General features: G+C 43.1%; 2 protein-coding genes across 17 annotated transcripts in view; one reads left to right on the top strand and one right to left on the bottom strand.

Annotated features, from left to right (window-relative positions):
• Positions 1 to 1,882, bottom strand: part of LOC143434435 (uncharacterized) — a 29,702-nt gene extending 27,820 nt beyond the window's left edge. For all 14 annotated transcript variants that reach the window (XM_076913112.1, XM_076913111.1, XM_076913114.1 and 11 more), the window contains exon 1: positions 957 to 1,882. In XM_076913112.1, the coding sequence (XP_076769227.1) occupies positions 957 to 1,490 (534 nt within the window). In that variant the 5' untranslated portion in view covers positions 1,491 to 1,882. The remainder of the gene's footprint in view (positions 1 to 956) is intronic.
• Crot (carnitine O-octanoyltransferase) overlaps positions 1,224 to 17,128 on the top strand; it is a 33,610-nt gene continuing 17,705 nt past the window's right edge. The window contains exons 1-6 of one of the 3 annotated variants that reach the window (XM_034519166.2): positions 1,288 to 1,339; positions 1,881 to 1,976; positions 4,668 to 4,803; positions 11,574 to 11,698; positions 13,137 to 13,318; positions 13,657 to 13,781. In XM_034519166.2, the coding sequence (XP_034375057.1) occupies positions 4,689 to 4,803; positions 11,574 to 11,698; positions 13,137 to 13,318; positions 13,657 to 13,781 (547 nt within the window). In that variant the 5' untranslated portion in view covers positions 1,288 to 1,339; positions 1,881 to 1,976; positions 4,668 to 4,688. Of the gene's footprint in view, positions 1,340 to 1,880; positions 1,977 to 3,736; positions 3,759 to 4,667; positions 4,804 to 11,573; positions 11,699 to 13,136; positions 13,319 to 13,656; positions 13,782 to 17,128 lie in introns of those variants that run through there. The other 2 variants (XM_034519167.2, XM_076913110.1) reach the window with 2 other exon arrangements.

Below are 17,128 nucleotides of genomic sequence, written 5' to 3'. Positions count from 1 at the left end.
CAAACTCACAAAAATAGTGAAGGTGAGTGATCCTCAATTCTTTGCAAACATTCAACATGCATAAACTTTTAAAGAGGTGCCTTTTTTTTTTTTTTAACTAAAAAGGAAAGACAATGCAGGATAACGTTATCCAGAATGGAACACTTACATACTAAGACGGGGAAAAAAAAGTTTTTTTGTTTGTTTGTTTGGGTTTTTTGCACAGTCACCTTGATAAGCTTGGAGAGATCATTCAGCTTGATAATGGAACACCTCCAGCAAGCTGTACAGTCATGAAACACATTAGTAATTCTGCAGGAAATTCAAGACTATTCACACCAAGTCCTTCAACGACACAGCCTCAACTCAGTTCAGGGCAGACTTTACTATCAAAAGGATTTCAGAAAGACAGCAGTTTTTAATATACTAATTTGAAATGAAGTCTTTAAAGTGTGTCGAATAACTACGCATGAGCATGTAAAATATGTTTCCTTCCACGAAAATCAAACAGAAGTACACATAAAGTGTATATAAGCTTAAAATTGTAACAATTTATTTCAGGGGGTAAATGCATTGACCTGTGAAACGAAATTGACCTCAGAGTCTTCCTCTAGAACTTCTAGCTTCCTGGACTAAAAATGCTACTTTTTGGACTGATAAAAATTCAGGCAAGACCAAAGTTTGAAGCTTGAATTTTCCTAGAGACTCCAAGGGCTTGCCCCAGAGGGCTGGGAGCTGGCCAAAATGTTAGTCTCAAATAGGCGACGAGGCCAAACCGGATCCATTCGCCTGCTATTTTCTTGCCAGCACACGGGGTAGACAAAATAAAATGTCTCAGTACAACTCTAGTATAAATTCTTGCTTGGGCCATGCAAAGGAGGCTCGCGATCGCAAGGGGGGAGCGCTGGGAAGAAAGAGCACAGAGCCAAGCCCCTAAGAGTTTGGTGAAAAGCAGGCTGAGCCGCGGGCCTCCTCACCCAATCATAGGGCTGTGCCCAAGCGTGGGCAGAGCCGCCTACATCTCTGGACCGAGGCCAATCTCCCGCAGCATCCGGACGGAAGCTGTTGTAGCCGCGTCTGCAGAGCGCTAATCCGATTTTCTGTTCGCGTTCGGGGGGTCGGCAGCCAGGGTCGCAGCCGGAGCCGGGGAAGCCGGAGGGGGCGGGACCAGCAAGCCTCGACAGCCCACCCCTTCCAGCGCGGGGTGGGACCCTCGCGGCTTGCCGTCCAATCCCGTTCCCCGACGCGCGCAGGGCGGGACCCTCGCGGCTTTCCGTTCTAGTCCGGCTTCTGGGCAACCCAGGGCTAGCAGGCCGACTGGGCTGGTGGCTGGACGCAGAGAACGAAGCGGGTGCGGGAGGTGAGGATTCTGGGGCCGGCTGCTCGCTCTCCTTCCCCTCCCACACGGCGAGGGGTCGAGGGGTATTGCAGGAGCGCAGAGCCGAGCAGAGTGTAGTCGGGCTGTGTGCCCAGGCGCCTCGTCTGGCGCGGGTGTGGTGTCCCCCGAGCATCTTGCCCTTCTGGTTTAGGGTACTCCCCGACCCCCAATTGCGCCGGCCTTACTAGAGTGTCGGGGTGCTCGACCGATTGGTTGGTTTTGCGTGTGCATGTTTCTTGGTTTTCTTCCCTTGTCCTCATCCTCGGTGACAAGCTGCCCTTGTTTTGGTGGGAGGAGTTTCTGAACTTTATTACTTTCTGCTTCTGCTGCAGCCGCGCTGCGGGCACCGGAAGGTTTCCTGTGCCCCTTGGGTCCATCTAATCGGCTGCCTAGTACATAGCTAGCTCTATAGTGATTTAAACTTGAGGTCTAGCAGATGTCCGTTCTCTGTGGGTTTCCAGCTTCTTCACCACCCCTCTCTCCTTTCCTGATCTTTACTGAGCCCATTTCTTCCTTCCCACAGTCACCAGGCTTGGCCAGTTCAGGTTCCCTGTGGTTTCCAATCAGAATTGTTCAAGCAGGCTCCTGGAAGCCCTGAGCACTTCATCTTGGTTTACTGGTATGTGACTGTGTTTACTTCCTGGTTCTCTTTTCCCACCTCTTTCACGTTCACATCACCTTGCTTTCAGAAAGTCAATTGTCATTGTTTTCTTAACGTTATTGGAATCATTTAACTTAGTTTATATGGTTGAAAACTTAAGACAACTCTTAAAGAATCTGTAATCTGCTTAACCTTGCAGGGGCTAAGCCCTACAGCAGGCATAGAATTAGTACTCTTGTTGTCTGCCTTGTGGGGTCTATTAAGTGACAAGGAGGTGTAATGAGAATAGCTTGCCTGGCATGCTTGCATTAGTTTCCTATTGCTGTTAGAGCAGACAATGAGTTTAGCGGTTAAAGGAACACAGACTTTGAGTTTCTGTAGATCTGAAGTCTGAGTGAGCTTAACTGCTTACCCTTCACGGGAGCGCAAAAGGAGAGATGAGGGTTTCTGTTACGAGTAACTTTCTGAAGTTTTAGGGGGAGAATCCTTTTTTAGATTCATCAAGTTGGCAGAATTTAATTCTTGCATATTTGCATTAGGATTAAGGCTCCCATTTCCTGTCAGTCCTGTTTGTCTCTGAGTTCATTAAGGACATGGATATAGACACAGGTGTGGCAGCATCCCTACCCCAAGGACTCAAATGATTAGGTCAGGTTCTTCCCTTTTTTTTCTTGTAGATGAAACCCATTTTTAAACATAGGTGTAATCATAATGACAAGTTCTGGGGACTAAGGGTAGGTAGGAGTTTAGGTCACCATAACAATACTGCCTATTATCGACCATAATATAGTTGTTTCAGGATGAGTAGTTTTTATGGTATGCTTTTTATGGCATTACAAAAAGTCTGATGACTAATTGTATGGTTATACATTCAAAGATAAAGAGATTTAATTACAGTTACTTGCCTAGAGATGGGTGGGTGTTGGTGGCATATAACTTTATCTCCAGCACCAGGGAGTCAGAGGCAGGCAGATCCATGTGACTTCAGGCAATCCTGGGTTATAGTAGTTAGTTCCAGGCCTGCCTGGGGGATATAGTGATATTCTATCTCAAAAAAAAAAAAAAAAAAAAAAAAAAAAAAAAAAAAAAAGACAAATTTTAAAGCTCGGTGCGATGGCTCATTGGATATTGGCACCTGCAGGCAAGCCCAATGACTCAAGTGTGGTCCCCAGGACCCACGCAGTGGAAAAAAGAGAATGAACTCTGGTGAGCTGGCCTTTTGACTTTCCCATGTGTGCTATGGCTCAAATAAATGCTCCTATCTTTTTTAGTCACTTGCCTAGGAGAAAATGGCGGAGTCTGTATTTGGGACCAAGAACTACATTTCTGTTAGGTCTGAAATGGTTTAATCAATATTCAAATGGGATGTAAGTGAAACTGTTACAAAGGTTTTGTGTAGTGTCGTGATTATATTACTGGAATAGTCTGACCTCTGACAAAGCCAGCAATACAATGATATTAGAAAACAAGAGGGCTTTGTTGTCATGCTCTACTCTCACTCTGTTATCTACCCAGTTTGTCTTAAATCCCCGAGCCGAAGCAATCCTGTCACTACAGCAGATAGGTACGTGCCACCCTGTCACCATGCCCAGCACTGGGCCTTGTCCTCTCTTTCTCTTCCTTTTCCTTTCTCATCTAGAAATAGGGCCAGAAATGGCTTCTGTAAATGGGTCTAAGGTGCTTGTTCTGGTTGGCAGCCAGCTGGGTCAGCACTGAGAAGGAGATAAAGAGTAAGGATATGTCATGCATCTGAGGACTATGACCAGGAGGTGGCACATGCAGAGGGCAGGAGAAATATAGGTAGGTCACTATATATGCAGCAAAAATTCTAGATTTGGTTAAGAATAGGAGAAAAAGGTATTAGTCAAAAATAATCTGCCATGTGTTTGTTTTTGATATTGTTAAGTTTTATAACAGATGAATAGTATATTTTATTTAATTTTGCTATTTTAAAATAGGATATGAAAGGACAGGAAGTTTTTGTTCAGTATCAGTTCTTCTCTTAGTTACTGGCTTTATATGGAATTTATAAATGATTCTTTCAGAAACCTTATTTTTTTATTCAATACCAATATAGCCTATTCATATATGTTCTTAGTTTTATTTTGATGAAAATTTCCAGAAATGTAGAAAATATTCAAGTTTGGTTTCTGACATTGAAAGCCAGTGTGATTAGAGCCCGTGCCATCAGCACAATGTTAAGTGACATCCGCCTGTCACATGAGATCCAGTGACCCTTTGTTCCACACCTCTGCATATGCTTTTCAGAGTTTCTCAGACCATAATCTTGTTCTGTACATCTAATCTTACCCACCCAGCAAGACTCTGCAGGTTTCCTAATTCCCTCTAATATCACCTCATCAGCGGGGAGATTACAACCTAACACATCCTAACTTGGTACCTTTGGTACCAAGTATGACCTCTTAAATATGACTAAACCCGAGATGCTTGTTTTCATATGTGAAGTGGCAGAAAATGTTACCTCTAGAAGACAGCGTGAAGGTTAAGAGTAAACGTGTTTCTGTGACACCATAGCACCTGGAGTTTGGTGGTCACGGCTACTACTCTTTCTTATGACACTTTGTTCCTGGTATGCTAAGTTCAGATTCTTAATATTAAAGTTGATTTTCCTTATCCAACAAGTGTACAAATAGTTAATGGATTTGAAGTTGTGACTGATGTCTCCCTTTTTCTTCTTCTTCTTTTTAGTTTTTTTACTGTGTCTATACCATGGAAAATCAATTGGCTAAATCAATTGAAGAACGGACATTTCAGTACCAGGACTCTCTTCCGCCACTGCCTGTTCCTTCACTTGAAGATTCATTAAAAAAATACCTTGAATCAGGTATGTTCATAATCTTCTAGTCTAGATTAATATTGTTAGTGACATAGAAACAGTGTTGATCAGGGTCTCGTTGCTGATGCCTCTAGGCTCGTCCTTAAAACATGCAAAGCTTGTTAGCAGTTGTTTTCAGATAGTATTAGGAGGCCTGCAGTGTAAATGTAAGTCCTTTGTCTCCATCTCCTTGTATAGGTCCCACGTAGGGCAGAGACTTTGAAATAGTTTTGAGGTTTGTTCTCTAACATCTGTCCCGAGCATATGTACAATCCGTTATATCCCAATTTCCCTCACATTCTCATGATCTGTATGTAAAATCACCACTTTAAATCAGCAGCCGCCTGACTTTAATAAATCTTTACCTTAGTTCACCAGGCCATTCAGGGTCTAGAGCAGTGGTCCCTGCCCTTCCTGATGCTGCAGCCAGTACTGTTCCTCATGTGATGATCCACAGCCATAAAATTCTTTTTGTTCCTACTTCACAACTGTAATTGGCACTGTTTTGAATCCTAATGTAAATATCTGTGTTTGCAACGGTCTTAGAAAGGGCCGGCCACTCAACACCCTGAGGGTTGCAGCCCACCCACAGGTTGAGAGCCGCTGGCTGAGAGCCTCATAGTCGTTGATAAATGAGCTTGTCTTTTCACTTTGGTATATATTTGCTGCATTTCCTCCTTCTTTTTCATTGCTTAATTTTTTTCTTTGTATTCAGAATTTGTTCCTAAACACTTGACTGGTTGAGTATTCTTGGATACATACAGTTAGACATAAAATACTGAATCAGTTGTATTTCCTCTTAAAACCTTGCTTTGTGGAGCTCCCCTCCCCTACCCCTCCTCTGCCCCTCCTCTGCCCTTCTCCTCTTCTTCCCTTTTTTCTTGAGGATAGACTTGTCTGCACTTGCTACCCAGTGCTGTGCAGAGCCTCTCCTCTGCCGACGTTCTGACAGTTCTCTTCATGTCTCTCCAGTGTACTCCTTCTTAGTGTACTTTCTTACATTGCTTCATCCTGCCTGTGAAAGAATACTTGAGTAGGCAAAAAAGAGCCAAATGTTTATACTTGATTTTTCCCCTCTTTTTTAGCTGAGTGTAGATTTCTGTTTGTTTGTTTTTTTGTTTTTTCAAGACAGGGTTTCTCTGTGTAGCCCTGGCTGTCCTGGAACTCACTCTGTAGACCAGGCTAGCCTCGAACTCGAACTCAGAAATCCGCCTGCCTCTGCCTCCCAAGTGCTGGGATTAAAGGCGTGCGCCACCACCGCCCAGCCGAGTGTAGATTTCTGAATTGGGTGTGCTTTAAGACTTTGGAAGGCCTTGTTTGTTCCTTACGGGAAATACGGTGCTGCTCTGATTTTGGGGTCCCTCCTACTGAAGATCATAGTGCCGCCCACCTCATCTCCTTCCCAACTTTTGTACCTTTTAAAATTATTCATTAATTCATTTAACTAACCCACAGATTTCAACTAGTGCTGCCTGTATGAGTCCTGCAGTGAGACACGGGGAACCGACTAGATGCTACACTTCTAAAGAAAAGTTGCTCTCCATCATAGCCATCAGCTCCTCTGCTGGGGTGAAGCCTTGGGAGCCCCTCCGCACTCCATGCTGGAATTAGCTCTCTTGATCTTAGCCTTGTGCACATAAACATAGGGCTGAGGTCATGAGCGCATCTTCTGTCCACTCCTCATCCTCTTCCTCCTCCTCCTCTTCTTCTTCCTCTTCTTCCTCCTCCTCCTCTTCTTCCTCTTCTTCCTCCTCCTCTTCCTCCTCCTTCTCCATTTCTGAGTTTCAGTGAGGGGATTGATAGAGATGTCCTGCATACTCCCAAAGAATAAGTGTCACTTATTCTTACACTGTAAACAGCTATGAGTCTCTGCAATGACTGCTGCCTACTACAGCAAGAAGCTTCTCTGACCAAGGTTGAGCACATTATAAACCTATGAATATATTTAGAAGTAACTTTGACAACATGATTATTTTGGAAAACATCAGTAGGTTCTTTTTCCTAGGGCTTATGATTTTTCTGTCAGTGGGTTTTGATTATATTTACAGGATGAGGCATACATTCTGTCCTGTGGAGTAGTCCTCAAATCCTGTAGAGAGTGGTTATTACCCAGTAAACAGTCTTGCCTCTACTGCAGCAGTGGTTACACAGTTGCCTTATATATAGGTTGGTAGTGTCACATGCAGACTCCAGCACTGATGCACTACTGATGTCTTTTACCCACAACACCTTCAGGTGACTACATAGCACCTTCCAGCAGTATGTCAGCCAGCTAGCAGTAGGAGAGTTTCCTAGTCAGTTCATTGATTTCTCTGTGCCCGCAACCAGAGTGCATGATGTCTTTAGTAATAAGGTCTTATCATCTAGTCATTGTGGGCACAAAGAACAATGGCAATAGCCTGTATTGTTTTGGGTGCCTCTCTGACCTGTAACTCATAGACAGGGAACCCATCCCAGGCACCGAATGTTTCAGTTCATAACCAAAGCTCAGTAATGCAAGGCTTGTGGTACCTTCAAGAACAAAAGGAAAGGAAGGGAGCACCTTTGTACACCAATGCAGGGCACCTTTGGTCAGACTCCCTTTTTTAAAAAGTGCATTTTTAGTTAGGTTACAAATTCATGGGGTTTCATAAGTCCTTAGTTGATGGTGTGGTTTTCCACCCCTCCACGCCACCTTTCTCCCACCTCATACCCGTTCCCACGTAAACCTCTTTCCTTCCATATTCTCCCATGTGTGTTATAGCCCCTCCTACTCTATTTTTACTTAGATTGCAGAACCATAGGTTTCTGCATGGTTTTCTCATGTGGTCTTCATGTTTGGTCACACACCACTCCTGGCTGCTTATACCTATGCCCCTAAGTCCACTTGACTGACCCAGACAGGTCTTCCTGTCTGTTTCTTTTCGTTTTTAATTCCCCCTTTAGCCCTTTATAACTCTAATTTCCATTACACTCTAAGCCACTCAGATAAGCTAGATTCTCTCTTACCCTGAAAGATTCATCACTGGGCTCAGCAAAGCAGCAAACCCCATAACAATCCCAAAGTTCACGCTGATGAACTGCCTTTTTGATAAAGCCCTATTCGAACACTTTCTCATGGTAGCTGCTGTGTTTTATAAAAAGAAAAAGAAGGAAGGAATATGTTTGGTGGAGGTGCTGTATGGTGTGGGGGAGGGGCTGTCTCTGTGAGCCGTGCTAAGGCATCCCTCCCCATTGAGGTACCAGTCACATGATGGGATGGTATAGTATAGAATAAGTTATTCGGGCACGGGTGGGGAAGTTGAGGGGGTAGTAGAGACAGAAAAGCGGGGGGGGGGGGGGGGGGGGGGAGAGGGAGGGGAAAGGAAGGGGGAGGGAAGAAGCCAGCCATGAACATAGGGAGAAGGGAAGGGGAATGGGACGAGAGGGGGAGGAGGGTAAGGGCGAGAGAAGAGAAGGGAGCACAAGAGTGAAGAAGGGGCCAACAGCCCCTTTTATAGTGAGTCAGGCACACCTGGCTGTTGCCCAGTAACTGTGGGGCGGAGCCTAGACGAAATGCCAACAGTAGCCCCATTGCTACCATTTCCACCTCTTTTTTTCCCCTCCCCATTGTTCAGTTGGTCTGTTGAGCTCCACGATTTTGGATGTCAGGAGCGGCTATGCAGAGAAGATCTAATTTGTGCTTCCCTTGTGCCCCTCCAGCCATTAAGAATCCATTGAGCCAGTCAGTACCTCCTTTCCATTCCTGTGTCTACTTTGCTACGGGCCAGGTCAGACACTAGCATGGAGGATGCCACCACATACCTTTTCCTCGTTGTCATTCTTTCCTTAAGTTGGCAGGTTCATCCCTGGGGACAGGAAGACTCAGTTGCAGGCATTACCACCCACAGTAGAGGTAATTCAGTTGCGACTACAGCAAGGAGGCTGACGTCCATGTCAGCATTGCCCGTGCCGCTCCTCTGCCTTCAGCCTTGCCCATGTTAGCTCGCTCATTTCCAACCGGATCCAAAGTCGACTTTACCTCTGTTGTGCCTGTCTCTGTTTGAGCACCAAATGTGTTAACTTTTTCAAGGAGACATGAACAGTGTTCATTCACCCACGATGAGGTACTAGCAACAGACGAAAGAAAGAATTTCATCCAAGTCTACTTGGTAAGCTGGAAGTTTATTAGTGCTCACAGGAATAGTGACTAGTTCTAAACAGTTGCATCGTTGAAAGTACCTGTCCCCGCCTGAAAGCCAGGTGGCTGGATTCCCTGCCTTCAGTAAACTTTGCACTTTCTGTATTCTCCAGGAGTTCCTTCTGAGATCATGTGTAGGTGGGACATGAAACAGAAGAGCTAGAATCTCACATGAGAGTCCAGCGAATCTTAAATAACCTTTCTATGAAGCAGAGCCACAGACCAAATCTTGTGAGGGTTTCATACATGTAGATGCACTGATCAAAGTGGTATGGCCTTGTTATACCCAAAGGATAGGGTCCACAACACCTGCCAGTCCTTCAGCATTCACATTTAATTTAAGATTGAGATTCTGGAAAGCTCACCAGGAACTCTTGTGCATGGGTTGGACTTGGTGACTAGTGGATCTTACTGTTGACTGTAGGGTAGAAACCGAGTAATTTCATTACACCCAGATTTCAGTATCTTTTCTTGAACTAACCAGTTTGAGATAGAAAGAAAGCAGAGTATAACAAATTGTTCAGGTTGTAATTTATATTTTTTAGAATTTAAATTTAATTTAAGCTATTACCTAAAAACAAATATTCACACACACACACACACACACTATAGCTGGTACTATGTGATTTCACTATAGGTATATTGTTTAATGTTTATAGTAGGTCAAACATCTGTCTCTTCAGACATTGTTTCATTATGTTAAAAACATTCAAAAGCTGCTCTCCAAGATGCCCAGTAAGTAATTACTGCGCAGTGGCCCTCCAGAACTTGTGTCTCACTTAGGTCACAGGGTCTGCCTCCCACAGCCTCCTTCCCCTCCCTCTCCAGGTATCAGTGTGTCCGAATGGTGTTGGCTTCCATTCTAGGCCTTGTTCATTTAGCAGGTCCAGGTTCATCTGGGTTGTAACCGATGTCAGTATTTCTTTTCTTTTTCTTTTTGGTATGGCTCAGTATCGTGTCGATGTATTTATAATACAGACAGATACTTAGGCTGTTTCCATCTGCTGGATTCTATGAAGACTTGAATATAGGATGTGCATTTTCAGTGTAATCCCACTTATTTAATGTGGACAGAATCCAGGCGTTCTGTTTCATGTGACTGATCATCTTTCAGAATGTTTCTCCTGGCATTGAGAGACAGTTGTGTGGATGGGGTGCCTGTCTCTGGTTTTGGTGAAGACCCTATAGCAGTGTTGTTTGTCTTTCGTTTTTGGAGATACCTTGTGCCTCGAATTCTTGAACCTTGGATTCTGCTATCAGATTTACATTGACCTTTGATTTACATTTGACCTTTCTTGTATTTTCTGTAACCTTTATTTCCAGGCCCTAGATACTTATTTTCTCTATTTTACAAGTCAGTCATCATTTTCCCCAGTTGATGTGTTTGTTTGCTTACTTTGGGCTTTTAAAAACAGGGTCCCAGTATGTTGCCCAGGCTGGCCTCAAACTTCTCCCACCTCACGCTGGGGCTTTACAGACTTGCCACTGTATCTGCCTCACAGTGTTTTCTAGGTTTGTGAAATGGTACCTTAATTTGTCTGATGTTTTCTGTTTTTCGGCTCCTCACTGTCCCCCTGTCTGTCTCTCTCCTAGATTACACTCCCTCCTTGTTCTTTTTAGATTTATTTTTTAACTGTTTTTTATGTAAATGAGTGCTTTGCCTGTATGTCCATCTAAAATACCAGAAGAGGGCATCAGATCCCATTATAGATGATTGTGAGTCACCATGTGGTTGCTGGGAATTAAACTCAGGGCCTTTGGAAGAGCAGCCAGTGCTCTAAACTGCTGAGTTTGCTCACGTCCCTGCACTCCTTTTAAAATTCACTTTACTGTCATTTTAGTGGGTTTCTAGAAGGGGTGGAGATAGATACGTTTGGTTCCCTGGCTGAACTGGAAGCAGGTGTGTGCATGTGCATACATGCTGTCCCTTTTTTTTTTTTCACTATAGTTTTTGGGTGGTGTATACCTGCTTGCCTCTGTTCCATGCTATTTGTATGTTTGATTTTTAACATTCATTCCAGGGATCAAACCCAGGTCCTTATGCTAAAAAGTAGCTATCATCTAAGCCCTATTTTGTTTTGCTCTTCAAATTCCTTTTTTTAAATTAAAAAAAAAACTATTTATTATAGTAGTTTATTTTAAAATTTCAGATTATTGACTTTTTTGAAACAGTCAATACATCTTGAAACTTTTGAACTATTTCACTCTGAAAACAGGTATTTTAGAATGGATTATACATTGTGCTAGCTCAGATTTTAAAGAAGCAAATGTAAAACAAAAAGAATATATTAAATTTGATTTCTAACAAACTAATTTTCAAAACAGTTGATTTTCATAAACATTCGTGGAAAATGCTTTGATTTCTCTTATGTGTGGTTACATAGGACTTACTTTCTACTGCAGTACCAGCTGGATGATAGCTTCACCTCTTTAACTATCAGAATAATTTGGGAATAATTTCAGAATATTGTGACTGTATTATTACAGTGTCTACTATTTTTAAAAAAAAAACAATATTTTGCATTGCAGTTTTCATTGCAAACTAAAACCTACTGTTTAGATTTATATAAGAATGGTTGAGGTGATATGGAGACACTTAAATCTAATCACTTTTTTCTAGTGAAGCCATTTGCAAATGAAGAAGAGTATAAGAGAACTGAAGAAATAGTTCAGAAGTTTCAAGATGGAGTTGGCAAAAAATTGCATCAGAAGTTACTTGAAAGGGCTAAAGGAAAAAGAAACTGGGTATTTATTTTGTATACTTGTAATTGAAAACTTGATATTTAAAGGAGTACTTAAAGTGTGTGTGTGTGTGTGCCTTTATGTTTAAATCATTGTTATAAGATGCCTGAAGTCATTGTAATTATGGTCACAACATCATGACTTGCTTAACTGGAATGCATTCATTTTCTAAGTGAGATTTTCTCTTTCCTGTGAGCGTGTTAAAATGGAGGTTTCCTGGAATCAGTAGTTTCTGACTCAGTAAGTCGTAATGGAGCCCGGAATCCTTTATTTTAATTCCTCTGTGTGGTATATGTGTCGGTCAATATCGTCCTAGGATCGAGAGTTACACATGCTGGGTAAGCTCTCCATTTTTCTCACCCATCCATGTGGTTCTCATGTAGGTGATCAACAGACTGTGTTTGCTAGAAATGGCCTTCCAGGCCACTGTAGCCTGACAGAATCCTCAAACACTAAAGCAGATGTGTCACACAGGTGGCATGGCATATCTAAACAGAACATGGAGAGGTGGGAAGAGGTTGGACATGGTCTGTAGCTCAAGTAGATAGACTGAAGGAGAAGCCGCTCTAACTGCCTCATCTCCGTTCCCAGCAGCATCCTTCCTGACTCCTTTAACTTGACCACTTCTCCAGTAACTGAGTTAGACGGTGATGTTTCACAGTTAGAAAGCATTGCCTTAGTTGAAAAATAATGATGGTGACTTGCATTTTTAAAGAGAAAAAATGTCTGATGTTTTCATTGAGACATCGATCTTTATAATGAAAAATATAATCTGCTTCCAAATTCCTGTATTCTGAATGTTGAGGAGATTTTAATTAAAATGGGGATAAAGGTAAAAAAGCATGTCTTTTTCTGGGTGACTAACTGCAGTTCGTACCATCAGTTAAAAAAAGAAAAGAAATGAATGCCAGGTAACCTGATACTATCAGCTTACTGAGGTAAGAAATTCAGTTACTTGCTGTGACCGGACACGTAAAAGGGGTGTCAGAGAAAAGTGTAAAGTAGTTTGAAGCACACTGAGCATTTCTGAGTAGAATTTTAGGTTTATTTTTTGTCTTATTTATTTATTTATTTATTTATTTATTTGTTACTTTTGGTAAAGGAACATTATAACGGCTTACTTAATAACTGTTGTTAAGTGTGCTTCGGTGAGTGTTTGTTATACTCTAGGACTCACCTAAATAGTGTGTTGGCTCTCAGGGAAAGTTGGGTAGCAGGGTTTGATAGTGGAGTTTGACCAACTAGTGTTTAGTAGTTAATAGTTCCGAATGTGAGAGGGAGGGAAAGGAAGGGAGGTTGTTGGAGCAGCAGTTTTCATTATCTGTGAGGACTTAAAATGCGGTTTTGAACTGAAAGGATAAAGGACAAGTGTAGCATGCTCTCTTGCTAGCAGTTACATATTGGAACATTTGGACGAAGTAACGTTCTTAATTCCCTTTAGCTGGAAGAGTGGTGGCTCAATGTTGCCTACCTGGACGTGCGTATTCCATCACAACTGAACGTGAACTTCGTGGGTCCGTCTCCCCATTTTGAACACTACTGGCCTGCAAGGGAAGGCACTCAGTTAGAAAGGGGAAGCATACTGCTGTGGCACAACCTGAACTACTGGCAGCTGCTAAGAAAGTAAGAGTGCCAAGGGTCCTGGGGCAGGCCGGGCCGAGGAGGGACAGGCACTGAGGGCCAGGACACAGGCCGGGCTGAGGAGGGCCAGGCACTGAGGGCCAGGACACAGGCCGGGCCGAGGAGGGACAGGCACTGAGGGCCAGGACACAGGCCGGGCCGAGGAGGGACAGGTACTGAGGGCCATGACACAGGCTGGATGGGCTGTGGGCTTGCCCAGTGTGAGAAATAAACAGATGCTGTCAATTTAACTTGGTTATCTGGGGGAAGAAAAATGTAGTTGTAGTAACTAGACAGCAAGTTTTAACAGTGACTTTTTAATCAAACTGCTTTTTTAATAGAGAAAAATTGCCTGTACATAAATCTGGAAATACTCCTCTAGACATGAATCAATTCCGAATGTTGTTTTCTACCTGCAAGGTTCCGGGAATTACTAGAGATTCAATTATGAATTATTTTAAGACTGGTAAGTAAAGGCCATGGTTGATTTTTGGCAGGGTAGGGGGGAGGCACTGAAGTTTGGGTAGTTTTTTGGAGATTTCTGAAATACTATTCTTTTTTTGTTTTGTTTTGTTTTGTTTTGTTTTGTTTTTCGAGACAGGGTTTCTCTGTGTAGCCCTGGCTGTCCTGGAACTCACTCTGTAGACCAGGCTGGCCTCGAACTCAGAAATCTGCCTGCCTCTGCCTCCCAAGTGCTGGGATTAAAGGCGTGTGCCACCACCCCCAGCTCTGAGATACTATTTTAAATAATTGGTTTTGATAAGTTTATCAGACTTTCTGTGACACTATCTTCTCTCCCATTACTTGCTTGGTAATATTCTTGATGAATATTACAGAGAACACAGGGAGAATGACTTTAGCTTCTAGTTATATATTACCCAAGGCCCCATTTCCTTCACCAGAACCTTTATTTCTACTCATCAGTAAGGTCTTTTCCCTACAGATACCCCCCTAGACCCTGTTAACCTAGAACTCCATCACCCCGAAGGTTGTGGTATCCGTTATCACTTGGAACACCCACACCCATCAGTGGTCCACCTTGGCTGTTTTTGTGTCCACACTGTGATAAACCATATCATAGCCTTACTGTTCTGGACAGCCATGTTCTTCCCTCTCATGTGGCCCATAGCGTCTTGCTATAATTGTTCGTTTATTCCTGAACTTAAATGTAGAACTGTTTTGTGCCTTGCGCCTCATTCTCAGCTAGTTAACTCTTTCCTTACTTTTCTGAAGGAATCCTGTTTTCATTTATTCATGTTAAGGCAAGATTGGCCCTACCTGTTTCTGATGCCAGTGGTGAGAAGAGATGGCGTGCTTCCATAAGTGCCCGTACCTTCCCTTCTCAGGAGACGCACAGAGTCTCCTAACTCTTCTGTTTGACCTCGTGAGGCAAGGACTTGAAGGTTCCTCACTCAGCCTCCTTGGAGTGACAGGGAATCCCAAATCTCCATCTCACGCCGAGTGAAATGGAGACGATATGTAGGGGGAGTTGAAGTTTATATAAGCTACTCCAACTGGTTGACCTCTGTATGCCCTAAGACTGTGGCCAGTGGGAATAGGTGCTAATTCTAATTATATATAATTTCTAACTCATGCAAAAACACCTTGAATGTGTTTTTTTCTCATTTGGAGTAAGTAATTCTTTTACTTTGATAACTTCCCACAAGGTGAGGGAAAGATGACATCCTTTTTATCTTTTTATCCTTTTTGCTATGAATGTCATGTGTCTTGTTTTTTTTTTTTTTGTTTGTTTAGTTTTCTTTCCTGTGCAGCTCTTCCTCCCCCACCCCCCCCAAAAAAAAAACCCAGGCAGTGTGTCCCAATATAATTAAGCCTTTCAGTTGCTGACAATTACTTAATAAAAACTTGCATAATCAAAATGGCCAACCTGTCTACATAGGGAGAATAATAGTCCTCTAAAGATGCCATGTCCCAGTCCCCAGGAAGGAGGGGTTAAGGTTGTTAATGAGTTGACCTAGAGATGAGTTATGCTGAACTAATCACACAGATCTGAGAGTCTACGGGGTCTCACAAGAAAACCAGAGGTGGCAGCACAGGCAGGCTGTGCTCTCCCCTTGATGGCTTGGAAGGTGGAAGGAGGGGCTTCTGAGCTGAGGAAGGAAATAGTCTGTCTATTGTGGAAGGAAGGGAGCCTCTCCTTCATTTCATCACAGAAAGGGGAACTTCAGATTCATCCTTCAACCCCCGAAGATATAATAAATTTGTTGTTTCAAGTCATTCAGGGATAATTTTTTTCTGCAGCCCTAAAATACTTACCCACGTATTTGTCCACGGTTTTCTTGTAGTAGTATGTAATTGTACATTTGTATAGTTTACACTCCTTTTTGAAAAGTAGATGGGCAATAAGCTAGGGTGTAGCTCAGAGGTGGGAGGCCCTGAGCTCCACCCCACAGTACCACAGACAAAAGAAACTTCAAAACTAACCCTGGCCAACTTCTCTGGTCTTGAGGACAACAGCTGTGGGTTAGATCCACTTCCTGTTTCTTCCTAACCCTGCCTTCCTATTGTGTTACCAGTTCTCTTGCTTTAGGAGGTCGCTCCAATTCGTGCTATTTCTAATACTAAAAGAAAAACAGTTACCTCTTTTTTTTCCTGCAAGTGGCACATCATAGTCGAAACCATCATCCCTGTAAAGCATGCAGGGCTGCAGTCTAGTATCCTGGAGACTGAGATGGGATTGAGAGTTCACGGCAAGCCTGGGTTGCATACTGAAACCCTGCCTCAGAAATAACAAACCCACCAACCTTACACTTCTGTTAAGTTGTTCTCACACGAAGCCTTCATTACCTACTAACACATCCAGTTATGTTAACATTTTCTCCACTGATCCATTCATATGGTCCCTGGAGGGACCTTTTTAAAAATACTGGTCAGATCACATTACCTTCTTCTGAGTAAAACCTCCCTTAGCTTCCTTTCCGTCTTACGTAACTGCAAGCCCTTTCTGAGTCACAGGTGGTCTAGCCTCAGACTGACATACTACTTTGCCCTTTCTCTGCTGAGCTCTTTTGCATTTTGCATGTCACTCTTGTCCTGATATGTTTACAGTTACTGTACCCTCTAGTCAGTGCTGTCTGCAGAATCTCCATGGCTCGTGTTTTCCATCTCATCCCTTTCCACATATCCCCACCAGCTCATTGTGAGGCACCACACTCCTGACACACACTCTCCCAGGTATTTGTTGATTAAATGGGGATAAGTCTATTGTTTGTCAAGCTCTACGTCTTGGAAAGGAGGTCAGTAGATGGCAATAAAGGGTCTGTGTGGGGGTGTCAGAGGATCTAGGGGTGTCGGAAAGGGTCGGAGAGAAGACATGGCTTGGACATATTCCAAGGAACAAAAACATTTATCTCCTAAATACTGAGGAAGTGGTGGGTTATCAAGAGATGGTCTCTCCTTATGTAGATAAAGAAATGTCAAGACACTGTTTGTATAAAGAGGTGAATACATTCCAACCACTAAACTCTGTTCTGTGGTCCTGTGCATCTCGTCCCTCATTCCTTTCACTGCCTTGTCTGAGAGACAAGGAGCAGGGACGTGGATAGCTAGTGTTCATCCCTTGACACGCAGGCATGTGATTTTCTCTGCTGAAAGCTTTCACAGAGAATTTTTGCTTGATAGTACTGCAGTCAGACTGTCTCCCGTTCAAGTACTAAATGCTCCAGGTGCCGCACTCTAACTCTCCTTCACTTGGTGATTAGGGGAGAGATTAGGAAGGCTCAGAGTGGCATAGGTGCAGATGGCAATAAATTATCCAATGAGAAATAAACATTTAAATAATCTCAAAGAGAA

Source organism: Arvicanthis niloticus, chromosome 15 (assembly GCF_011762505.2).
Source record: "Arvicanthis niloticus isolate mArvNil1 chromosome 15, mArvNil1.pat.X, whole genome shotgun sequence".
NCBI lineage: Eukaryota > Metazoa > Chordata > Mammalia > Rodentia > Muridae > Arvicanthis > Arvicanthis niloticus.
Note: the sequence above shows the minus strand (reverse complement) of the source record. Positions and strands in the feature narration are given on the sequence as shown.